This window comes from Gadus macrocephalus, chromosome 8 (assembly GCF_031168955.1).
Source record: "Gadus macrocephalus chromosome 8, ASM3116895v1".
NCBI classification, from domain to species: Eukaryota; Metazoa; Chordata; class Actinopteri; order Gadiformes; family Gadidae; genus Gadus; species Gadus macrocephalus.
Genome location: NC_082389.1, coordinates 1,191,433 through 1,215,474, shown reverse-complemented (window position 1 = coordinate 1,215,474; position 24,042 = coordinate 1,191,433). Strand labels below are relative to the sequence as shown.

Sequence of the window (24,042 nt, the reverse complement as noted above, 5' to 3'; positions counted from 1 at the left end):
TTACCTTATCCATTCAAACATTATTTTATGCATTAGTCTAATGACATCAATGAGCTAGTCAATGTGTTAATGTTGAGAAATGGTTTTGATATGCAATTGTGAATATATAGATTGAATACATATATTGAATACGTACTAAAATAGGTTATATTGTACAAATGATTGACAACATAATTTGAAATGCGATCAGATTGTCTAAATCGTGTTTAACTAGTATCAGTTAAACGCATGTTAGTATGGTAAAGGCCGTTCAGTAGTAGGCTATCATCTTACTTGTGAATATTTCCACAAACAGCAGGTGAATCGTCCGGGCTGGGCTCGGCCGGGTTCCCTCTGACTGCGCCTGCGTTCCATTCTTGTTTATAGGTTGGAACAGTGTCGCTATTGTTTCCCGGCGGCCAGCAGGCAGTATCAAGAGTTTACTGTAGTTAAGGTGGCGAAGAAGACTTGCAGCCCTCGCCACCTACCTGTTGAATATTTCAACTTTCATTCGCTAACAAGGGCTGAGTCACTGTGGAGAACAAAGTCAAATCGTGAGCGAGAAGGAGCGTACGAGGCGGAAGGAAGCGTCCCAACAGGTAGCCACTCCGATGCTTTAGCGGGACGACGTCGGGAATAACACTTGTGTGCCTCTCACGGATTCGGTCAAAATGCCTTTAGGACCATGGAGGAAGAAAAACAAGCATACGAAAGAACAATTAGTCGAGAACGAGGAGGTCGGCGGACACGCAGGTGGAAGTAACCCTGCTAAATCCACCGTCAACGGCGCGGGACTCCCGCCTCCACCTGCCAACCTGCGGCCGAAGCTCGTGTTCCACACTCAGCTGGCGCACGGGAGCCCGACCGGCCGGATTGAAGGATTTAGCAATGTCAAGGAACTGTACGGGAAGATAGCAGATGCCTTTAACATGGCACCGCCAGAGGTGAGTACATGGATGGTGGTGATACACATGCTGTCGGACGAAGTTACGGTGAACTACATGTTTGGGGGACGGGTGGTTGTTTTTGACAGAATCCGATGATATTTAAGCCTTTTGTACAACTTCATATTTTGGCAGAAAGGGCCCAGTATTTCCACAACACATATCGACAGATCTATTCTGCTGCTTTCGAGATCATGAATTCAATATGTATTAATCCCATTGAATATTTCCAGAAAGAAAAAGGTGGTTCTCTCACTGAATCATTTTAATAGGCGCAAGTCAAATGTTATACACAGATACTTTTATATTCAGGGCACATAGAAACTCATATCCACTGCAAGTTTAATCTCTTTCCTACGTCAATGAATTAAGGACCTAAGATACGCAATTTCCTTTAAAAGGAATCGTATTACTAGCATGTTTTGTCTTTTGTTGCCCTGAAAACTACAAGATAATGTGTTGGCCAGGCGGCCTCAAGTGCCTACAAGAGATAGGAATCCCAGCCCTTCCCCCACCACGCTCCGCTTCGCTGATCATAGGATGCTTTTCTATTTTTCATGTCCCACACATTGTCACCAATGGCATTCAAAGCTGCCACGGCGCTGTAGGCTACACATGCGGATTTCCAACAAAACGTGTACACTGGAAAAACAAGAATGGTTGTCTGACACTAATGAATCTAGTCCTTCTGGTTGAAAGGGCAGATTGCAAAAGACAAATTGTATGATGATTGTATTGTTGTTCTTTTTCTTACTGCTGGGATTTGTTCGTTCAAGTCTTTCAATGTTGCCCTTGTCTGAACATGCAGTCTTCGCTTCACTTTGGAGTTGGGAAGCACAAGCACTTTCTGCTAAATGTACGTTTATCGTAAAACAATGCAACAAGTTACTATAATTTTTTTTAAGCAAATATTTATTCCATAAGATTGTCACTTGTAGAAGAGTTTTACCATTATGTATATCACTCCTAACCCAAAGCATAGGTTAACCACAGTTCAGTGAGAGACCAACACGGAATGTGCTGCAATCTTACTGCTGGGATTGTTTTCCTTTCTGTGTGTGTGACCCTGCAAATTACATGTTACTTCTAGTGAGTTTGTGACTCAGCCTTGGGCTCATTCTGAAGTGGGCTAGGCTCTGGCTCCTCACTCCCTAATTGGCCAATATTTGATATAAGAACAAACACTGGATAAGGACCGTAAATGACAATGAGTTTCTGTCCAGGCACTTAACATTCTACAATAATTGGAAGTGGACTTCAATCCTGTCCTCGTATCATTATCGCAATTTCTCTCAATAATCCCCACCCATCTTTATCACTACGTTGTTGTGTCCTGAAGATGTGTCTGTGCGTGTGTTATCATGTCAACTTGCACGGCAAGGCAATAATGAAAGCAAGTGAGGGGCGTGTGGCACAGAGGTTGAGACTGAAGCATTGCAGTGCTAGCGATGTGATGTCGGAACTTTTACCAAATTCACCGGCTTCTCCCAGAGGAAGTCCCCCCGCGTCCGGCTTAGTGGGCACAGCCTGCAGAACTGGGAGATAACTCTCCCACCACAGCCTGGCCCCAGTCCAACACAGCCCATGGAAGCATCCACCTCCACATTAACACAAACGGATCCACCCGCCCCCTGAAAGGACCGTTTGACCTGTGCTGTTCACCGGTGTTTATTGAAGCCCTTTAAGCATTCTAGTTATTTCTACATTGTTGAGAAATGGTTCAAACTATCATGGTTTAGAACCAAATGGCTGCAGGTCAGAGCTAATGACCGAGACCTGGCGGCGTGAGGGCGGGGATAGGCCTCAGGCTGTTGTGGAGTTAAAGTGCATACTGTGTCAGCCATAGAATTCTTACCAAAAAGAGCCAGGGCAATGCATGAGGGAACGTTCAAACGGTAATATAGGGATGAAGTTTAGAATCATTCTGTACTGTGCCTCCCAACAACTACCCTTTGGGGGGGGGGGGGGGGGGGCGGATGCTAATGTGTGGTTGACTGACTGGAGCTCATCTCGCCCGTAATGGCTACTGATTGAGGATGATTTGATGAGTGGAGCACTCTCTCAAAGAGGAACACCGTAGTACTTTGAACTCTTGTGCATCTGCAAGCTGACTCAGTTCTTGTTATCCAATGTGAGATGTTTTTTTATCTATTTTTTACAGTACACTATGGGATCAGTCGGCTCTAGCCTGCATTCTGATTTCTGTCGAGTTTGCCTCAAGCACATTTTACTTAGAAAGTCCATTAGTATAATCGAGGTTAGAAGAACGCAATAGAGCTGGTCCAGAGAGACTGGTCCTGCATCTCATACTAAAGACCACCATCATGAGTTGTTGTTTCTGGTAAGTGCTCAGGGATTAGGCTGGTGGCATTTCCACATAGCAGTCACTAATACCATAAGAAAACCGCCTATGACATCACCGATGCATTGTCAAGACTAAGCCGGACATAATGATATAGAATGATATATGGCAAGGCTGTCAAAGTAGTTTCTGTATCGCATAAAACATGACCAGTATGGACACACAGACTGCATGGCTTACGTCATGATGACTGCAATCATCGTCCATGGAAAGAGATCTCTTTAATGTGTTTGGGAACAGCAGGTCAAAGTCTTCTCTTTGTGCTCTCAGGTGTAGGGTTTTAGGTGTGGCCGGTCAACTTTGCAAACCTGTCCACCATTGTACACGCCATGCTTCCTGGCCTCTTGGCAAAGCCTCCCATTTGCCTAGGACTTTGAATATGATCTATTCTCACTTTGTATCGGGCAGACGCTCAGTGTTTCAGCCCGTCTGACGTTCCGTCGTGACCCCACACATTATGGAGCCCAGTTCCCAGGTCAAGCCTCCACGGGCAGTTCGTGTGACTTGTTCTCGAGCTTTCAAGCGGAACAATTCTTAATTAATCAGGGAGATTAGAGGTAACAATCTGAATTGGTGGAGCCAAATCAGATTGAGGCAGTTGCTGGCACTGAGTGTGTGTGTGTGTGTGTGTGTGTGTGTGTGTGTGTGTGTGTGTGTGTGTGTGTGTGTGTGTGTGTGTGTGTGTGTGTGTGTGTGTGTGTGTGTGTGTGTGTGTGTGTGTGTGTGTGTGTGTGTGTGTGTGTGTGTGACACACAACCTGTAGATTCCTCTTCTAGGATGTGTGTAAAGTCAAGACAACATACAAGATACTATCCTCCCAAACCCGTTTCAAAACAGGCTACTGAACTATTTGACCCTTTTCAAAAACCTGCAGACTAGAGTTTTGAGTTGACCTGAATCGCCTTGGGCACAAACTAATCCTAGCTGTACTTTCCTACTGATATTTGATGGACAGGAGTGTAGGAGTGAGTGACAAGGGGTGTCTTGAGGTATTTTATACTTGAAGGACTCGTTGTTTGTCGCTGTTGGTAGAGCCATCCTTTTGCACAATGCTGGAAGTCAAAATGTTAATTTCACACTAACATACATGTCCTTTTTTATAAATGTACAAACATCATTGTGAAATGGTTTGGGTACCTTTTATACCAATACTAGGCCCATTAACTAACCGTCTACCAATCATCCTCCATTTGGTTTCATGCTTAGTACAAGGAAACACTGCTATTCAAAATAAAAATCTATTTTGGGGCCACAGAGGCTAAATCTTTTTTAGCATCGATGTAATAACACTCTTTGACAAAAGGCCCGCGGGTGTTCCCGGTGTGTCCGCGTGTACGGCCCTATATCCACACGCTCTCAGCCAGGAGGGGATGGTGATGTGTGCTGAAGGCCTGACCCCAGCTGCCGGCTCAGCCTCGAGGAGATACATGGGGCTTCTAAGTGGTTGTTTACCCGACACACGGCGCCATAGGAGCTACGCTCATCACTAGGCCAACGTGTGGTAAGAAGGAGCTCACCGTCGGTCTATCGGAGGACGGTTGCACCACTGGTGATGACACGGACGGCAAGACAATACGAGAAACGAGAGCGAGCGGGTGTTCCTTATTTTCGTCTGTCTGCACCTTCCTGTCGTGGGGTGGGGTGGGGTGGGTGGGGTGGGTGGAGGAGGAGGAGAATTTGACTTGGGGGTTGTCTGCCAACCTTGGATACTATTTGACTAATCTACTGACTCTATAGGATGGGAGTGCCTGGGGTTTACTTGTTTAGCTTTCATAATTTGTCCTTTGTTAACCCAATGCTTTACCATAACTGCGTGTTGAAGCACGGCTATAAACGTTTTGACCCTCTGCTTATTCAGTTCCCTATTGCTGTTATTTTTCTGTTATGTACTTCAGGGAAATAAAAGCCTACATCCGCATTAAGGTGAATGATTTGTGGCCTAAATGCTGATCGTGTTGTTTCCTATGTCATGTCTATTATGGTTTGACAGTCATTCAAAAAGTTAGTAAAGGGGTTTCTTGTAATGCCTAATCCAATAATGCAGACCGACCCTTTAATTACCAGGATGAGAAATACTTTCGTTCTATTACCTAGAATCAATTTGACTGACGCTGCCTCTTTTGAATGGTGTTTATTTTACAACGTTGCAATTATTTTTAAATACAAACCTATCCCATCATGGATGCCTAAAACGCTCAAGTGTTTTCTCTGTAAATCAATTTGTTCTGTGTTACTAGAAACCGGCTAAAAAAATCCCATTTTGAAAGAAATATGATGGAAATGAGTAGCAGATAGACACATGGTCCTTTGTTCAGCGCCTCCTTTCAGGTGAATGGTAAGCTGTCCATCCATCTGGTGCTTATTGCCCTCGCGATTCATGAATGGACCAGACAGGCTTCATAGGTGTGTGTGTGTGTGTGTGTGTGTGTGTGTGTGTGTGTGTGTGTGTGTGTGTGTGTGTGTGTGTGTGTGTGTGTGTGTGTGTGTGTGTGTGTGTGTGTGTGTGTGTGTGTGTGTGTGTGTGTGTGTGTGTGTGTGTGTGTGTGTGTGTGTGTGTGTGTGGCGTCCTTCTTGGGACGGGTGAAGGGGCGTGGCTCTAGCAGTAGCCTTGGCAACGCCGCGTGTGCGTTGCCCATCGGTGGTAATCCCAAACACTCAGACCGATGAGGGAGGGTGAGAGAGGGAGGGAGGGAGGGAGGGAGGGAGGGAGGGAGGGAGGGAGAGTGAACTTCAGCTGCTCTGCTCTGCTTGCCACTTCAGCCACCCCCCCCCCCCCAACACCAACCCCCCTCTCTGTTTCTTTCCTAATCCTTTCTTTTATACTCTGGTAACCCACAGCAACGTGACTGTGTGTGTGTGTGTGTGTGTGTGTGTGTGTCTCAGTGCTGGTCCTTCAGTGGCTGGCCGGGTTGCCTTGCTGCTGCCAGAGAACGTGTAGGGCACTGTGGGCGTTTAGGTGTAGATTAAGCATGTTAGTTTAGTTCTCACAGGGAGTTGTAACCACAAGTTCAGCTTCACTCAGAAGTAGAAAGGTGTCTCTGGAGGTATGGGTTGGTGGGGTCCATGATTGCATAAGCGTTGCAATTAAAAGGGAGGTTTATTAATAGGCTGGTGATGCATTGTGGAATAAATGGTTCATCATTAAAAATGATTAGGGGGGGGATGTTCTATTCTTGACGATACGCACGCACGCACGCACACACACTTTCAAACTAACACGCACACACTTTCTAACTTGGACTCGCGCAGCTACTTTCTAACTAACACGCACACAGCACGTTGCCTCCTGTTCTGACGTGGTATTTCAGCTTTAAGGTGTGAAGCCAGATTTCCACATCTCTGGCCGCGTTCCCTTGGAATGCGTTTAATCTTAACTTGGTCCTGCCTGGGGACTCCCGTCACAGGATGAACACAGCTGTCTCAGATGACCGTCTGCTGACAAGACTACTGTCTGTCTGTTCGGCTGGGCCCAGATACAACACTAGGTTTTCATTGATGTGTTCATATTTACGTGTGACCAATTGGGTTTCTATGGTTGGGCCTTATTTCCTGTGCTTTCTGAACCAGTTCTCGCCTGGCAGTCAAATCATTCTGTCACCAGATACTAGTGAAAGTTGGCAGGCATAGATTAATGGCCCGTGGCGGTTGCACAATTTTATACAATCAGGCTCTTCCATTTATTGTTGTGGTATTCAAAACAGACATCAGTGTTTCTATTGTATATCCTGTTCATGGAAAGTGTCGTGTGGTTTCCGTGTGTGCGTGCAGATCCTCTTCTGCACCCTGAACACCCACAAGATCGACATGGAGAAGCTGCTGGGAGGGCAGATCGGTCTGGAGGACTTCATCTTTGCCCACGTCAGGGGCATCAAGAAGGAGGTGGAAGTGTTCAAGTCTGAGGACGCACTGGGTCTCACCATCACCGACAACGGGGCTGGGTTCGCCTTCATCAAGGTGGGCAGCTGGCAGGTGGACCGTGGGTTTGGTGGGCCAATGAGGCTCCATTTCCATGCTAAGTGCGGTTCCCTAAATGGAAATGAGGTCTTTTGAATTTTGTGCCAGACTTGGTGAAGAGTATCAAAAGCATTTTAGTATCCTCGTGGAGCCGCTGTTATCGTAGGCCCATCTGGAACAGGCCTTTCTCGTTCTTTGCTTGCCGTTTGGTTTATAAGGAGGGCTTTGCTAATCGCGAAAGGTTGTCAGAATGTCGGCCAGTAAAGCTGTCTGGGTGGGATAAACGTGCACTAGCTTATTGTTTGTGCTGCCTGCAACCCTATTGGGTGGGTTTAATATTGGCTTCTTAAAAAGACATCTGAGATAGAATTGCTTATTATAATCGTCCTATGAGACATGCAACTAAATGTAAAAATAGCCCTGGATGTAATTAGAGAAGAAATGTCCTTCATATCGTTATTCTGTGAACTCTGGCTTTATTAACAATGGCCTTTCTGTTATTTTGGATCTCAGTTGTATGTTTACTGTCGACAATTACATTGTCCTCCTCTGTTAAAGAGCTTTAAGGTCAGAAAACAAATGTTAACAGCTAAAGCCTTAGCGTTGAATGTAGCAGATGCAAGTACAATGATTCAATGCTAAACCCTGATTACATGGTATCATAGTAGGGGCTATTTAAATAACTCAACTATCACAATACGTGCTGTGGTTATAATTAAGATTATTATAATTATTAGAGTGTGTTTATACCCCGCACAAATGAGGCTGGTCTAAGGAGCTTATTCATCAGCTAAGTGGACCCTGTTGCTCACATGCGCCTCCCAGTGACGGTGCAGAAGAACTGCATCATTGCAGGGACAGTTGGTCACTATAAAAGCATTAAGTATCCAATTATGATTAAGCGGTTAGGCCTCATTTCCTATTTTCAATAAATCATTGCAAGCAAGCAATCAAAGACGCACAAGTCAGCCTCCCGCCTCGCCCTTCCTCCTCCACCTACTACCTCCTACTCCACCCATTTCAATCAACCACCCAATATCTCTGCCTTCAATTTGCCCTCGTCCTCCTCCCGTGTCGTCCCGGCAGCGCATCAAGGACAACAGCCTGGTGGACAACGTGAAGGTGATCTGCGTGGGCGACCACATCGAGTGCATCAACGGCCACAACATCGTGGGCACTCGGCACTACGAGGTGGCCCGCATGCTGAAGGAGCTGCCCCGCGACCAGACCTTCACCCTCAAGCTGGTGGAGCCCAAGAAGGCCTTCGGTGAGTCCCCGGGGAGCCTGGTCCACTCCACCACAGGGGGGCGCTGTGACCCGCGTGAAGGCCGTTCACGTCCGCACGGTTCACCTGCGCCACGCGACACTTTAGGATGAATGGCGAACGACTTGCACGGTGCGAAGGAGCCATCCATGGCATGCAGTCTTGCACTCTCGTCTTTTTTCTCACCCACTCCCCCCCCCCCCCCCCATCTCTCTGCCAGGAGGGAACCGAGGTTGGCATCATATGTTGAAAGTATAAATGGTGCAAAGACATAAGGCTGTGGGTGGATGATGGCAAGGGGGCTTTTTTAAACGCGCGTTTAACATTTCTGTCTCCTGCTTCACAGAGATGCTGGAGCCAAGGTCAAAGGGCGCCAAACCAGCCAGTGAGAACAAGATGGGCACGGGCAGAGGGACGCTGCGGCTGCGCGCCAAGGGCCCGGCCACAGTCGAGGACCTGGTATGGCTCTCGCCGACGTCCTGCTCTCATCTCTGGCTTCTACGTGTAGGCCCTCAAAAGGGGACGTTGTGAAGGCCCCGTTAAAATTGTATGCGTGCCTTTCACGAAAACACACAAAAACAGAGCTGTGCTACCGCCAGCTGCGTTACAGTAACGCTGGCTTGTTTGTCGAGATTGGCAATAGTACTATTGCCATGACGTCACGTCAGTAACGGAAGTCCTACACACTCGTGAAGTGTGCGCCGCTCGCTCACTCGTTGGTTATGCTAGTAATTGCTTCAAGCTGAGCTTGCCGTTGGAGTGACATCGTTGCATCGTTGACGTTCTTCCTGTTGTATATTTTGCAGCCCACAGAATTCGAGGAGAAGGCCGTGAGGAAAGTGGACGACCTCCTGGAGAGCTACATGGGCATCAGGGACACGGAGCTCGGTGGGTAGACTGCGTTCAGCGGGCCGACTGCGTTCAGCGGGCGTGCTGATTGATTGTTATTGTAACTTCCTTCCCACACTTTGGCTCCACTGCTTTGTCGGGACATTGCTGATGTTCAAGATATTATTCAAGGCAACCTGTTGTTTTTGGAACTAAGAGAGCTGTTTCCTTAGGGGGGGGTGGGGGGGAATATCGCACATTGTTTTTATGAAGGCGTCATTGTTATGGAAGTACGGTATAGACCTTAGTATGGGTTTGTGTATTTTGGGAAGATACTTATTTGTATCATCAAACTCATTATAATAAGGAAGCTAATGGCCTTTATTATGCAAATGATCTCTACATAAAAGACGGGGATGGAGGTATATCCGGATGACCCTTACCTGTTTGTTAGTCAATACCATGAAAGAACAAACACAAGTCCTGAGGTCTCCGCTTATTGAAGCACCATGCTCCCGTTTCTTTATTATGCTATAACTGTGTGACTCTTGTGATTAACCGATGTACCGATGTACCGCCCCCCCCCCCCCCCCCGCCCCCCCCCCCCCCCCCCCCAGCGGCCACCATGGTGGAGGTCGGTCGCGACAAGAAGAACCCCGACGAGTTCGCCATGGCGCTGGACGAGGCGCTCGGGGACTTCGCCTTCCCCGACGAATTTGTGTTCGACGTCTGGGGCGCCATCGGGGACGCCAGGCAGGGACGGTTCTGAGGCCCGTAGCAGCTCCTCCTTCAAGACCACCCTGCCCCCCCCTCCATCCCCCCCGCCACCCACACCTGCAAGCACACGGGACAAACCTCACCGCAAAGCGCGAGAAAGGCAGGGTGGGCGAACTCACTATTTGGACCCTCTTCCAAGGAATGACCGGGATAGGGTCTGAGCCACCAGGCATCGGTTGTGCCCGAGTTATCTTAACAAAATAAGATATTCACTAAATGTACGCTGGAGTGCAGCAACTCAGGGCACGGACGAAATTTGTGGTAAATGTCCATGTTTTTGTTTGTAAAGCCCTCACTTCCTCCCCAAGTGTAGAGAAAAGGGCTGCTCCGTTCGTGCTTTTCAGAGCACACCTACCCGTTATGAACTGACCTAGTCAACGTCTTCTTCGTGCACTTGTTACGAATGGTACATAGTATACACACTGCAGATGTATATCGTCCATGACCTGATTTCATATTATAGATGCAGCCTATATCACTATATGAATGAAAGAAAATTCAGCTTTTTATAAAAAAGTTTTGTATCTCTTGAAATGCTGCTAAGCTTTTAAAAGATAACTTTGGTTTTAATATTTGTGTACAAAATCGTCCATGTACTTCCCCCTCTCCTGGCGATACAGACAGTTGCCACCCTTATTTGTTTAAGCCAGCGTTGTGATCATGTCATTAGTCTTGACCTTTATATTGTTTCTTCAGTGACAATCTTTCTGAAACCTAGCCGTCCATTTCTCCCTTTGTGTACAGTTAGCATCTTGTTTCATGGTATACTAGATGTAATGTTTCTGTAATTTAAAATTTTAACTGTGGCAATTAAATGCTGGAAAATATTGTAGTCCCGAGGGCTCATCATAAAGCCTGCGTCTTCTGATTAAGCTGTTATAAAGGTCTGATCCATTATCGTGGATTCACTGGCAAACTAAATTCAACTAGTGATTTGATAGTTTATTTTCAGAAATGCCTTCTCACATACCCATATGGCACCCCTATTGTGTAGAGAATAAATGAAGTCCACTTACGTGTGTGCTCTTATTTGGTTTTAATCAAATAAATGCAACACTTTATTTGCACAGGAGTATAAAATACACCAATAGCACATTTTCATCCATTGAAAGAAGGTAAAACAAGGCCAATGTAACCTCAACAGAAGCACAGACAACTGACAAACTTTGACTTTAGGTAAAACAAGTATAGTTTAACCAAATATTGAACATACTTGGACTCATAATACATACTAACCGTCATTATGAAACTAAGACCTAAAAAGCAAAGGCCCCTTTAGACGGGACACATCGCATCATTCAGTCCTGTAGAAGATTTGGAAGCACAATAAAGTTAGCATGTAGATCATTTCTCTACTAACTATGAAGTCCCGTGTGAAGGCATGGATGTATTGTCCAATACTGCGGTGTCCCTCGGCTAGCTAGTCGACTTGGCTTTCAACCTCTTACAGAGGAAAGACGCATGGCACTTTATTCAAAAACAGTGCATTTCGCCAACACCGAACATATCAAAGAAACAAACGGGACAGAATAACGAAAGAGAAACTAGAGAGGGAGATGATGATGAAGTCTTGGACGAGGGACGGAATCACCCGACTCGAGCACCTTAACCGTGAAACGGTTGAAGCTTTGGGCCGTCGGCCAAAGTTAGATTAAAGTATATTATTAAGTTCCACCTACTTGAAAACCAAACCGTTATTCTGAAACCAAAGTGAACTTGTGATGAATGGCATGGTGCTATAGGTTGGGAGGTGTATTCCTGGGGCAGGATTGGGCTCGGGCCTATGGAAGGGTAGCCCTTGACGCCGTCTGCCCGTCTCGCGCCCCTCAGAGTTCGTCCCCGACGTGGATCTGCCTGTAGGCGTCTCCCGTGAGCTTCTCCTGAGCCTCCTTCATACCGGCAGCGACTGTCACAAACGAAAGGAAAGAGAAACCGTTAAAAAAAAAAAAAAAAACACGCCTGTTTAATCCCCGTTACAGAAGTCAGGAGTATTCAAAGAGACAAACGTCTCACCGTGATCCGCATTGCTGTAGAAATACTTATAGCTGGGGTTTCCATTTTTGTTGGTGATTTCCGGGTGAACTGCACCAGTGGGATCTGAAACAAATATGATGATATTAATGTTCGATTCCATTTTCATACACAATAATACGAACCATACAAGCCTATTCTGCAGTAGATCATGATAGCACTGAAAATATTAAACACATTCTACATAAAAATGTCTACAATACCATTAGAGTGACTTAATCCGAGGTAAACATAACGGGGCCAGGGCCACCGAGGACTCACTGGCCAGGGCCACCGGGGACTCACTGGCCAGGGCCACCGGGGACTCACTGGCCAGGGCCACCGGGGACTCACTGGCCAGGGCCACCGAGGACTCACTGGCCAGGGCCACCGAGGACTCACTGGCCAGGGCCACCGAGGACTCACTGGCCAGGGCCACCGAGGACTCACTGGCCAGGGCCACCGAGGACTCACTGGCCAGGGCCACCGAGGACTCACTGGCCAGGGCCACCGAGGACTCACTGGCCAGGGCCACCGAGGACTCACTGGCCAGGGCCACCGAGGACTCACTGGCCAGGGCCACCGAGGACTCACTGGCCAGGGCCACCGAGGACTCACTGGCCAGGGCCACCGGGGACTCACTGGCCAGGGCCACCGAGGACTCACTGGCCAGGGCCACCGGGGACTCACTGGCCAGGGCCACCGGGGACTCACTGGCCAGGGCCACTGGGGACTCACTGGCCAGGGCCACTGGGGACTCACTGGCCAGGGCCACTGGGCTGGTGGTTCCAAGGACCTCAGTGAACAAAACAGTCTTCCTGAGAATGAAAAGAACAAGGCCACTTACCCAGGAAAAGAATGCGAGGAATGTACCCCCCATCTGGGCTGAACGCCTCGTCTTTCGGCTCCTCCTCATCCTGGTGAGATGAGATAAAATTGGTTTTTAATTGTTTTAACAAAAAAAAATATATATATATATATATATATCCAACTTTTCAAGCCATGCCAGAGGATTTAAACAAGTTACGACCAATTACAGATGCATTGATTTCACATTTGTCACATCATTTTTCTTTTATATAGAGGCACATTGTCTGAGAAATTTGTGAGGAATAATTTTTTGTATATTATTATGCAGTATTACATTCCATTCATTTGTTAGGACCACTATATTGTCTTCTAAACATTTGTTTAACACAAATGGATCTTCCAAATCATTATAGGTAAGATTTAAGATATATTTTGAGATTAATTTGTTAGAAATGCCTTAGCCATCTGTGAGAGAATGAAATTCTCGGAGGAAATCTTTTCTGGTTGACTGCGCCTGCCCCTTAAGTCTTAGACGGTGATTTAGTTCCCAGGTTGGTTTTGGGAACCCATTCTGCCTGCATCATGTTGAGGGACCATGTTGTTAGTGTAGTCCTCGACTTCTCTTTTCAACCCTCAAAACATACCTATAGCGACTTTAATGCTAATGACGCAATACTTGGTTTAGCAGTAAAATACTAAAAGGGCATAATGAACAGGATCACAAATGCAATGGTCAAAATAAAAATAAACATGGAAGCTAATTGATAGTGATGGACCATATAAATCTGACATTTACCTCTTAGTATGTTATTAATGTGTGCATTTCACATCATACAATTATTTTCCGTCAACTCCACTGCTGACTCAACTTGAGTCGGTCTACGGAATACCTCCATGTTGATTTAACGGGTGCAGTCCAGTTTTCATCCTGGCCACGTAGTCGGGCAGGTGAACATTAACCATCGACTCACAATACCGTGAGGGCGCAGTTGTAAGAAGCTACAGCGTTTCAGGCTTTGAGGAAGAGCAAACTACACAGAACGTTCAGATCACAACCCTTCAAATCATGAGTTCAATAGCTGACTTTGACATGCATATACATATACTTTGACATTTCCCTGAAAATAAATTAGGTTGGGGTGTAGTGGAAAAGGTTCTGCTAGTAGCGACCATTTTTCTTTTTTAGACCGTGTTGTCCATCACTTTAAGAAAGGAGCCCTTGTTTTGTGAATGATAAAAGGTGCTGCCTTACCTCCAGGTTGACCATGATAAAGTTGTGAGCGAGCTCAGAGATCTCCTTGGATTCTGAAAATTTAGGTTTCAGGGCTGGCAAGAAGGCCCAACAACAACATATAGTGAGTATTGGTTTGGAGTTAGGCGGTTGTATCTCTCATGTACAATTCAACAGCATGTGTAACAATTTGATGCATCTACTCTAGCAACCATGTCCCATATTAATATTAACACAGTATCCAAAAACATCATTTCCGATAACAGGGCGTATAAAAACATAAGAATCCAATACAAGGATCCCAACGAGACATCTAAAAACATTAATAAAACAAACTAGCTATTACCTTTGCAGGCTCCGCACCAAGTCTTGTGAACGATGACCATCATTGGAAGACCACTGTTAAAGCAAAGACGGAAACCAGTTTGCCACTCATTGCAGAGAATGTGCAATGTAGACCACAATAAAGACATTTGAAGGAAGTGCAGAAATAACTGCTAAAAAGTCTGCTAAAATAAAGGGCATAACATAAAAGATTATGGATATATGTGTAAGAGGCCCCAAACTTTAACAATACATTATATGTAATGTGATAGCCGGCATTTGAAGGAAGTACAGAAATCCTGTGTGCTTAAATGAAGGGCATAACATCAATGAATACGGACATGTGTAATAAGGGGCCCCAAACTTTAAAAAAAAAAAACTTACATGAGATGGCCATTTGTTAAACGGTTATTAATTAAGAGAAGAAGAGAAAGAAAAGACTATGACACTTGTTGCAAACAATGGATTGCTCCTCGAGCGGACATAGGAGAGGGGACACCAAGAGCTCCGCTATTATTCTGCTCTCCAATTCACCTGGCCTCGGCCTCCTTCTTCCCATCGTCAAGGGTTCTCCAGCTGATGTTATCTCCAAAACCTGTGGGGAAGTACACTTGTTTAACAACAGTTGTTGGTTTTACCTTTCGGAGTAAGGGTGTGTCTTTATTCTGTGAACAATGGGTTTGTCTAGCGTTATGAATATCAACTTCATGGAAGAAGTTCTCAATGCTGCAACTTGTTAACTTGCAGGACGGGTTTGAATGACTTTTGAATGTGAATTTGCAATACATATTGGGTACTTAACCAGTGGTCGCCGTTATATCGCTCTGATAACAAAAAAAGATGTGGTTTAAGGCGGACTACACACGTCATCTGGGTCAACTCTCCAGGATACGTGATCCAGGATCTTAACATTAGGTAAACTTGCATTGCAAAGTCGGTGTAGCAGCGGTGTAGCTTTGCAGCGGGCTACCGACAGCTGAAATTTGGCTACAAGGCACACAGTAAAAAAAAGACTTACCTCGGCTCGAAGCTGAAGCATCGACCTCGTTAAAATAGGTCAAAGAAAATAAAACCTGAAAGGAGGACCATAACACAACATTCATGACAGAAGGCTGCATATTTGACTGGTCTTTCTTGCAACTATGGCTACTTGATATCCGACGAAGGGTTAGTGCCGCAACCAATGAATGAACTGGAAGTTATTGGACAACTAGAGGACTGTAGGGAGCTAGGAGGGACGACACAAATAGTTTCAAAGTAAAAGTCGGTACTTCTCACTTGAGTGATCTCTGATGGTTTATGCGAGACTGTAGACTTTTACTTTGAAAAGAGATGCGGTTTCTCCCGTTTTGCGTTTCTGTTTTTGTATGCGCCAATGTGAACGCGAGCGCCACCTGGTGACCAATTATGAGGATACAATCCTGCTGTAACACACATGACATGGAGCCTGGGAATTCATACAACCGCGTGTTATTATCACTTCCCAACAGCTTCTGCCCGGCAGTGAGTCCACCGACGACCAGCATTTATTGGACTGCTGAAACATCCTGAGGTATAAATATGTTTTTTTTTTATTTAAGCAATCTTAAATGTCACAAGTCAACTTAAGATGCCATTTTCTTATTTATTGTGATGTTGTAGATTAGCTTGGTGGTTGATTTATGAACACATAACTGGTGTAACTTAGTCTGAACGTCGTTACTGGTGTGTATTTGTGAGGCAACTAAAAAATTCCAGTAGTGTGTGATGTGAAATGTTTGAAAGAAAATGTATTGAGTATTTGGGTTGAAACTTAAATTAATTGTTATACATTGTAAGGTCAAATAAACATTTTAATTGTGTTTTTCCCCAGAAGGTTATTCGAGTCTATCAGCCCTAGATTTTGCTTTTGTTCTTACGTTTTTTTTGCATGTTCTTTTTTTTAACAGTTGTCATGAATCAAGAAAAGCTTGCCAAACTTCAATCACAAGTCCGGATAGGAGGGAAGGTAATGTACACATAATGCATTTTAATTTCACCAAAATATGTGGGATTTATTTTTCTGTTTCAGTCGCTTCCTGATTTGCTTTGCTTTTGTCAAAAGCGGCTAATGTCACAAAAGACTTTCCAGTTGGTTTTTCCTGACCTCAGCATTCCCTTTATGTGATGGGATGGGAGCAGCAGCACTGATCTGGCTCCAGTGACATGTTTTCATAGTTCTGCCGTCAGGCCTTTCCTCTATCTGCGGCTGCGCACTAGATTCCCCCTTTTACGGGGAACCTAATTGTTCAGGAACAGGGCTGGGCTTATTGGGTAGGAGAGTTTAGCATGTTTTTTTTAGATGATGTGTTAAGTTAATATGAACTTGATCAAGCTCTTTAGCTTCCACGGTAGTGATGAAGCCATGATTAAAATATTTAACATTTGTATAAAATGTCGTAGGAAGCTTCCTTTTCTTTTACACCTTCCCTAATCATGGCTAACATCGTCTGTCATCAGGGAACCCCTCGCAGGAAGAAGAAGATTGTCCACAGAACCGCCACAGCGGAAGACAAGAAGCTCCAGAGTTCTCTGAAGAAGTTGGTGGTGAACAACATTGCAGGGATAGAAGAGGTGTGGCTTTCTAGTGTCCTATTCTATTCATAAAGTCAGCTTTTACTACTTCAAGATAGGCGTGGGTCATGTAAATGTTCATGTGTGAACAATATATTCAGTCAATTGAACAGCATATCAACTGTAGGCTATATCTGTAGGCAACATGGGTAGCCTCAAATTGTGCGTTTCCTGTTGCATTGGCATTATGGTTCATATAAATCGAAATCTATGTTGTAGCCAAAAGAGCCCCTTTGATTTTGCACACAGGATGCGGTTGACCGTAACCTCATTGATCGTCCTCCATGTTATTCATCAAAGAATTCCCCCTAATTTGAATGAAATGGCCATTTTCCCACAGGTGTCTTGTCTCCACTAGCTTAGTTTACTAAAGACCCATGATAAGAGTCCCCTCGGTGTGCCAATAGGATGCCGCCTCTGTCAACAGGCGGTATCGTAGCCTGCTGAGAGGGCCCCCAGCCGTCCAGATGATCCATGTCCTTCCCACTCCCCTCCCAGGTGAACATGATCAAGGACGACGGCATGGTGATCCACTTCAACAACCCCAGGGTGCAGGCCTCGCTGGCGGCCAACACCTTCGCCGTGACGGGCCACGCCGAGACCGTGCCGCTGACGGAGCTGCTGCCCGGCATCCTGACGCAGCTGGGCTCCGACAGCCTCAGCAACCTGCGCCAGCTAGCGCAGCGCTTCCCCGGCCCCCGGCCAGGTACGTACAGCGGGGGCCGGGGGGGGGGGGGGGGGCGGCCGCAGCTCACCACGCTGAGCCGTAGGTCTCACAGCGTACCGGGTGGACCGGACCAATGCCCTTCCTAATGGTGGTTACGTATGGTGGTTAAGTGCAAGAGCCAATCGGCAAGAGCACTTATTTGAGTATTATTACTTATATTAATAATAATAAATTCGATATCATTACTACTACATTAACTATTTAACTATTGATAACCCCCCCCCCCCTCTCTTCTCAATTCATGGTATTGCAATTGTTTAATAACATGCATACGGTGAGGCAGTTAATAAGCAATCAGCAAGAAAATACTGTGATTAGATAAAGAAGCTGAAGTCAATTAGATTTTGCCAATTTTATTGCACTGATTGTGTCAATTCTGTTTTTTTACAGCAGCACTTGATACACAAGCACGCCAGCAGGTGTATGACGAATATGAAAATGTTCCAGGTAGGCCAACACATTACTTGACCTCGAAATTGAACACATCGAACTGTACTTTAATATTACCTATAATATAGATTCTAAGCATCACTTTAACAAAATTAACATTATCACGCTCAAAGGAATTTTTGTAATAAAAATTCTTTGCAATGTCATGTTTAACATCCATCTCCTTGTTTCACTTATTACAGATCTTGTACAGGACTTTGGCGAGGCTTCCAAAGGGGAAGACAACCATTGAATTATTGAATAACTGATGAATGAAAACAGAACTGCTCTTGCCTCCAACCACGATACAAAAGCCCCTTCTGTATACCTGAGAACAGGTCTGAGATCAGATGTAAACTGATGAAATCTCCCATGGACCATTTTGCCTTAGACATGTCATCAAATGTTCGAAGTGTTACCTGTGTTGAAGATATGTTATGCTTAAATTACAATAAAAGATATTCAACAGTTTCCTCTTTCTTTGTTCAAGCCCATTCGTCTGCATCCGGTCGACAGTAACACTCATAGTATTATTATTAAGTTATTATTATCTAGTTATTATTCCCTTGATAGACAAGTTTTATTTTCCCATTCATCAGTCGACAACGCATCTGCCCTACAGTTGAGAACAACATTATTGCTATATGACTTAATATCATCCATATTAATACATTTCAAGTTAACTGAGGGAACTGATAGAAACAACAGCATCTCACGCTTCCATATCTGATTGATTGGTCTCTTGACCAATCGGTGAGCTCGAGACCGCCACATGTGACTCCTGGTCTATAGTTTGTCAGTTTGTCCGTTACATGGTCAGAGGGTTGGTAACGGCAGTATCTGCTGGTACATTTCCGCCATGCCGGCCTCCTGGAAGGCCTCCGTCAGCTCCAACGTCGACTGGTACTCCTTCTCCAGAAAACATGATTCACCGGAACGTCTGAGAAAATCCAGAGAGAAAGAGGGAGACATTTAGGAAGAGTGGGAAAACTGTTTCCCACTCCAGTATATCTGTATTCGACTGTGGCTCATGACACATCATATGACAGTTGAGATTGAAAGATATTTCTTCCTTGATTTATTTTAGCAGAGCACATGTGACCTATAGATTGTTCTTACCAATCAAACAATCCATAGGTCATAAACACTAGCGAACACACCAAGCGCGTACCTCGCGTACCATGTACGTGCGTAAAGGTACGGCCACACCAAACGCGTTACCTGCGTACCACGCGTATAAAATCGGCAATTTTTCCATAGGGAAGCATTGGTTTACGCGCGTATGAGGTGCGTACACGCGTATCATGCGTACCAAGCAACATTTTACTCGCTGTAGGGGCGTATGAGGCGCGTACATATACGCGCGTATATATACGCACACACATATACGCGCGTACATGTACGCGCGTACATGTACGCGAGGAGTTCAAAAAATTGAACTTTTTACGCTCATACGCGCCGCAATAGCCAATCAGCGTTGAGCTTGACCCGACGTCACTGGCAGAGAGTAGTGAGCTTGGACAGAAGCATACGGCCGACATCTTTCTTTATTCTGTGTGGAAATAGTAACATAGTTACGCCATTAAATGCTTTTATGGAAACATTTTTAGCGAGAAATGTGCATTTTACTTTCATAATGTTCGCTCGGTGAATGTGAAGGATGTTTGGTTTGATAGTTATGACGAAGAGGGAACGCTCCGTTCACTTGCATGGACAGAGTCTCTGGTTACTAAGCAACCTCAACGTCTTGGCGGACTATATATCTGCTGATCAACACTACGAATGCTGGAAACACACCAGACACACCATGTGAAGTTATTTAACCCGATTATTGTTATTTATATCCGAGATTATTTAATCTAACCCGATCTAAACTCTATCACCCAAACACGGCGGCGTTTGGGTTTCCTACCTCGGACTCCAGAGCAGCCATGTCCATGGCAGCCACGGCCGGCAACTTTCTTTATTCTGAGTGGAAATAGTAACATAGTTACGCCATTAAATGCGTTTATGGAAACATTTCTAGCGAGAAATGTGCATTTTACTCTCATAATGTTCGCTCGGTGAATGTGAAGGATGTTTGGTTTGATAGTTATGACGAAGAGTGAACGCTCCGTTCACTTGCATGGACAGAGTCTCTGATTGCTAAGCAACCTCAACGTCTTGGCGGACTATTTCTCTGCTGATCAACACTACGAATGCTGGAAATACACCAGACACACCATGTGAAGTTATTTAACCCGATTATTGTTATTTATATCCGAGATTATTTAATCTAACCCGATCCAAGCTCTATCATCCATCCAAACACGGCGGCGTTTGGGTTTCCTCGGACTCCTAAATCCAGCGCAGCCACAGGCTGGGGGGGGGGGGAGTTTTGGACGGTCTCATCTACGCGCGCATGCGTACGCGCGTATCTGACCATTTTTTACACAAAATGGTCAAGCAACATTTTCGCTGCGTTACGCACGTACATGGTACGCGAGGTACGCGCTTGGTGTGTTCGCACCTTAACGCAGCGAAAATGTTGCTTGACCATTTTGTGTAAAAAATTGTCAGATACGCGCGTACGCAAACGCGCGTAGATGAGACCGCCCAAAACTTCCCCCCCCCAGCCTGTGGCTGCGCTGGATTTAGGAGTCCGAGGAAGGAAACCCAAACGCCGCCGTGTTTGGGTGGATGATAGAGCTTGGATCGGGTTAGATTAAATAATCTCGGATATAAATAACAATAATCGGGTTAAATAACTTCACATGGTGTGTCTGGTGTGTTTCCAGCATTCGTAGTGTTGATCAGCAGAGAAATAGTCCGCCAAGACGTTGAGGTTGCTTAGCAATCAGAGACTCTGTCCATGCAAGTGAACGGAGCGTTCACTCTTCGTCATAACTATCAAACCAAACATCCTTCACATTCACCGAGCGAACATTATGAGAGTAAAATGCACATTTCTCGCTAGAAATGTTTCCATAAACGCATTTAATGGCGTAACTATGTTACTATTTCCACTCAGAATAAAGAAAGTTGCCGGCCGTGGCTGCCATGGACATGGCTGCTCTGGAGTCCGAGGTAGGAAACCCAAACGCCGCCGTGTTTGGGTGATAGAGTTTAGATCGGGTTAGATTAAATAATCTCGGATATAAATAACAATAATCGGGTTAAATAACTTCACATGGTGTGTCTGGTGTGTTTCCAGCATTCGTAGTGTTGATCAGCAGAGAAATAGTCCGCCAAGACGTTGAGGTTGCTTTAGTAACCAGAGACTCTGTCCATGCAAGTGAACGGAGCGTTCCCTCTTCGTCATAACTATCAAACCAAACATCCTTCACATTCACCGAGCGAACATTATGAAAGTAAAATGCACATTTCTCGCTAAAAATGTTTCCATAAAAGCATTTAATGGCGTAACTATGTTACTATTTCCACACAGAATAAAGAAAGATGTCGGCCGTATGCTTCTGTCCAAGCTCACTACTCTCTGCCAGTGACGTCGGGTCAAGCTCAACGCTGATTGGCTATTGCGGCGCGTATGAGCGTAAAAAGTTAAATTTTTTGAACTCCTCGCGTACATGTACGCGCGTACATGTACGCGCGTATATGTACGCGCGTATATATACGCGCGTATATGTACGCGCCTCATACGCCCCTACAGCGAGTAAAATGTTGCTTGGTACGCATGATACGCGTGTACGCACCTCATACGCGCGTAAACCAATGCTTCCCTATGGAAAAATTGCCGATTTTATACGCGTGGTACGCAGGTAACGCGTTTGGTGTGGCCGTACCTTAATTGATCATGATGAGCTTATCCCTATGCTCTGTGATGTTATCATCATTATTTTGTCAGTCTATTATCAAACGTCACAAGTTATCAATGCATACATGTTTTAACATACGAAGGAGACAAACGCAGCCATTCATTAATTTACATTGAAGACTCATCCTCTATTGTACTTACTTTGTACCAGATCCCTGGGATGCAAGCCCATGTTTTGAGGAAGAGGAGAAAGTAAAGGGTCGTTCACAGAGCACCTTCATCATCCTCTCTTTGCACTTCTTGCCCGATGAATCGACGTCCACCTTCACGGTCTTCAAAAGATGGCAGAATTCCTAAAAAAAAAAATATATATTAGTCAATAAACATTCTCCTTTGATTTCACTTGTGTGTTTATCATCCAGACTAAACGCGGATTGGTCGGGCACCTTAATGTCCGTCCTGGCTCCCCGTAGGAGGACCAGAATCCAACGGCCTGATAGTAACCTCGTGGTGAGGTGCAGCTGCACTGTCCAGCGCTCCAGCATCTTGACATAGCGCCCCCTGGAGCGCATGTGGTCCAACAGCAGCACGGTCGTCCACTCCTCTCCTCCAGCGTCCTCGACCCGAGCCGCCTCTTCACCCCCCTCCGAGGTCACCGCCCCTGACTGCTAAACACGCGGAGCCACGCACAAACACACACATACATCACGTGAGCACACAAACGCACACAACAATGGGTAGGACTGTCCACAGTCCTACCCATGACCTCAACTGACAACCAACAGTCAGGAACCAAACTTTTTTTTTTTTTTTAGGCCCTACCTGCAGCCAGCATACAAGCTGGTGGACCATTGGCTCCGCGGGCAGGGCTGCTGCTTGCTCCAGGAGCTTCCGCCGGACGTCCTGACACTGTTCCCGGGACAGGACCGGGGAGGTGACGGAGATGTCTGGTGGACAGAGCGGGTACTGTGGGGGCAGACTGAACGAGAGACTCAACTCCACCCGTCTCACATCCCCCACACACGTCTTGATTTCGACCACCACTCCACCATCCGCTAGAGAAGAAAGAGTGGTGCCCTGTTAAAAACCTTTAGGTGAATGTGTAACATGAAGGGTATAATATGGGAATTACATTTGTATTGTGTAGATCTAATATGGACGATACAAATTATGACATCACTTGATATGTTCACAATAAACACACACAAATAAGTAAATTATAGTTTTTGCTTGTTTGAGGGCGCAGAGTACATTGAAACATTGATTAGGCTTATTGTGTTTCTTGTTTTATAATTTGTTAATTTTACTTGTATGCATTTATGGTTGGACATGAGGGGAGCTGTAATCTTCCTTAAACACCACTAGAGGGATACGAGTCATACGACACCCAAAAACAATCAAACAACTAACAAACGCTTAATATTTTAAACGAAACGATCTTTCTAGCGATGATGACCATAACACCTATTATTTTAACGGTGTATGTCGTTCATTTCTATCTGTCCACAACTGAATATAATTATATTTTATCAAGCAGCTGTAACTTCCTACCGGACACTTGAATTAACTGATACTCTCCATCTCCGCAGTAAATTGCAGATAAGACTGCGGCCTCCTCTAAAGTAGATTCAGACATGGATCAATATGAGATTCATTCATATTTGTTCGAACTTCAAACATATTATTTCGTCCAGAAGCCTTTTATTTTGCTGTTACATTGCCGCACGTATCCGATTCCGACTAGATACATTTGAACTTACAATGGTTCCGCTTGTCTATCGAAGTATATACAGTACACAGTGAAAATAAAGCCTGACAGATTTCTGTGCTTGTGACAAACAAATCCAACATCAAACAGTCAACTAACTAACTTGTTATAATATTTGCACTCATTGTATTACAACATGATAGTAGTAATACAAATACATACATAATAAAACAATCCTTTGTTAACTTTTTACAGTTTGGCATCACCAAACTGGGAGTTAGGCGATGTCATTATAATGTATAGCTGCACCAGGAATCAATTACAGTAATTAGACATCGGTCAATCTGGC

At 45.2% G+C, this 24,042-nt stretch overlaps 4 protein-coding genes across 6 annotated transcripts; 2 read left to right on the top strand and 2 right to left on the bottom strand.

The window, feature by feature from the left end:
- The first annotated feature begins 320 nt into the window (after positions 1-320).
- gipc2 (GIPC PDZ domain containing family, member 2) lies at positions 321-10,935 on the top strand. Its single transcript, XM_060057949.1, has 6 exons — positions 321-923; positions 7,054-7,239; positions 8,326-8,506; positions 8,850-8,962; positions 9,310-9,391; positions 9,949-10,935. The coding sequence occupies exons 1-6, from the start codon at positions 651-653 to the stop codon at positions 10,098-10,100; spliced, it is 987 nt and encodes a 328-aa protein (XP_059913932.1). The 5' UTR covers positions 321-650; the 3' UTR covers positions 10,101-10,935.
- Positions 10,936-11,120: 185 nt separating this feature from the next.
- Positions 11,121-15,690, bottom strand: txndc12 (thioredoxin domain containing 12 (endoplasmic reticulum)). The gene is made up of 7 exons (XM_060057957.1): positions 15,502-15,690; positions 15,018-15,078; positions 14,506-14,558; positions 14,181-14,254; positions 12,966-13,035; positions 12,122-12,205; positions 11,121-12,014 (listed from the first exon to the last, which is right to left on the bottom strand). Exons 1-7 carry the CDS (start codon positions 15,599-15,601, stop codon positions 11,935-11,937), a joined length of 522 nt encoding a protein of 173 aa, XP_059913940.1. The 5' UTR covers positions 15,602-15,690; the 3' UTR covers positions 11,121-11,934.
- A 186-nt stretch (positions 15,691-15,876) lies between these two features.
- LOC132462423 (transcription factor BTF3 homolog 4-like) lies at positions 15,877-18,702 on the top strand. Of its 2 annotated transcripts, XM_060057959.1 has the most exons (6): positions 15,878-16,035; positions 16,412-16,470; positions 16,962-17,075; positions 17,574-17,781; positions 18,193-18,249; positions 18,435-18,702. In XM_060057959.1, exons 2-6 carry the CDS (start codon positions 16,417-16,419, stop codon positions 18,482-18,484), a joined length of 483 nt encoding a protein of 160 aa, XP_059913942.1. In that variant the 5' UTR covers positions 15,878-16,035; positions 16,412-16,416; the 3' UTR covers positions 18,485-18,702. The 2 variants fall into 2 exon arrangements, with proteins under 2 accessions (XP_059913941.1, XP_059913942.1); XM_060057958.1 differs by having other exon boundaries at positions 15,877-16,035; positions 18,193-18,702.
- On the bottom strand, positions 18,140-23,967 carry rwdd3 (RWD domain containing 3). 2 transcript variants are annotated; one of them, XM_060057954.1, is made up of 5 exons: positions 23,537-23,967; positions 22,808-23,040; positions 22,432-22,653; positions 22,187-22,338; positions 18,140-19,171 (listed from the first exon to the last, which is right to left on the bottom strand). In XM_060057954.1, exons 1-5 carry the CDS (start codon positions 23,619-23,621, stop codon positions 19,048-19,050), a joined length of 816 nt encoding a protein of 271 aa, XP_059913937.1. In that variant the 5' UTR covers positions 23,622-23,967; the 3' UTR covers positions 18,140-19,047. The 2 variants fall into 2 exon arrangements, with proteins under 2 accessions (XP_059913937.1, XP_059913939.1); XM_060057956.1 differs by having other exon boundaries at positions 22,432-22,650.
- Between the last annotated feature and the right edge of the window lie 75 nt (positions 23,968-24,042).

Excerpts from the sequence above, each read along its gene's own strand:
- txndc12 (XM_060057957.1), bottom strand. The coding sequence starts at position 15,601 with ATGCAGCCTTCTGTCATGAATGTTGTGTTATGGTCCTCCTTTCAGGTT. Across the intron at positions 14,255-14,505 it reads TTGGTGCGGAGCCTGCAAAG|CCCTGAAACCTAAATTTTCA; the intron begins GTAATAGCTAGT and ends CCTTCTTGCCAG. Across the intron at positions 12,015-12,121 it reads CTACAGCAATGCGGATCACG|TCGCTGCCGGTATGAAGGAG; the intron begins GTGAGACGTTTG and ends CGTTTGTGACAG.
- gipc2 (XM_060057949.1), top strand. The coding sequence starts at position 651 with ATGCCTTTAGGACCATGGAGGAAGAAAAACAAGCATACGAAAGAACAA. Across the intron at positions 8,507-8,849 it reads GGAGCCCAAGAAGGCCTTCG|AGATGCTGGAGCCAAGGTCA; the intron begins GTGAGTCCCCGG and ends CCTGCTTCACAG. Across the intron at positions 8,963-9,309 it reads CGGCCACAGTCGAGGACCTG|CCCACAGAATTCGAGGAGAA; the intron begins GTATGGCTCTCG and ends TATATTTTGCAG.
- LOC132462423 (XM_060057958.1), top strand. The coding sequence starts at position 16,417 with ATGAATCAAGAAAAGCTTGCCAAACTTCAATCACAAGTCCGGATAGGA. Across the intron at positions 16,471-16,961 it reads AAGTCCGGATAGGAGGGAAG|GGAACCCCTCGCAGGAAGAA; the intron begins GTAATGTACACA and ends GTCTGTCATCAG. Across the intron at positions 17,076-17,573 it reads ACATTGCAGGGATAGAAGAG|GTGAACATGATCAAGGACGA; the intron begins GTGTGGCTTTCT and ends CTCCCCTCCCAG.
- rwdd3 (XM_060057954.1), bottom strand. The coding sequence starts at position 23,621 with ATGTCTGAATCTACTTTAGAGGAGGCCGCAGTCTTATCTGCAATTTAC. Across the intron at positions 22,654-22,807 it reads AGCTTGTATGCTGGCTGCAG|CAGTCAGGGGCGGTGACCTC; the intron begins GTAGGGCCTAAA and ends CCGCGTGTTTAG. Across the intron at positions 22,339-22,431 it reads GAGCCAGGACGGACATTAAG|GAATTCTGCCATCTTTTGAA; the intron begins GTGCCCGACCAA and ends TTTTTTTTTTAG.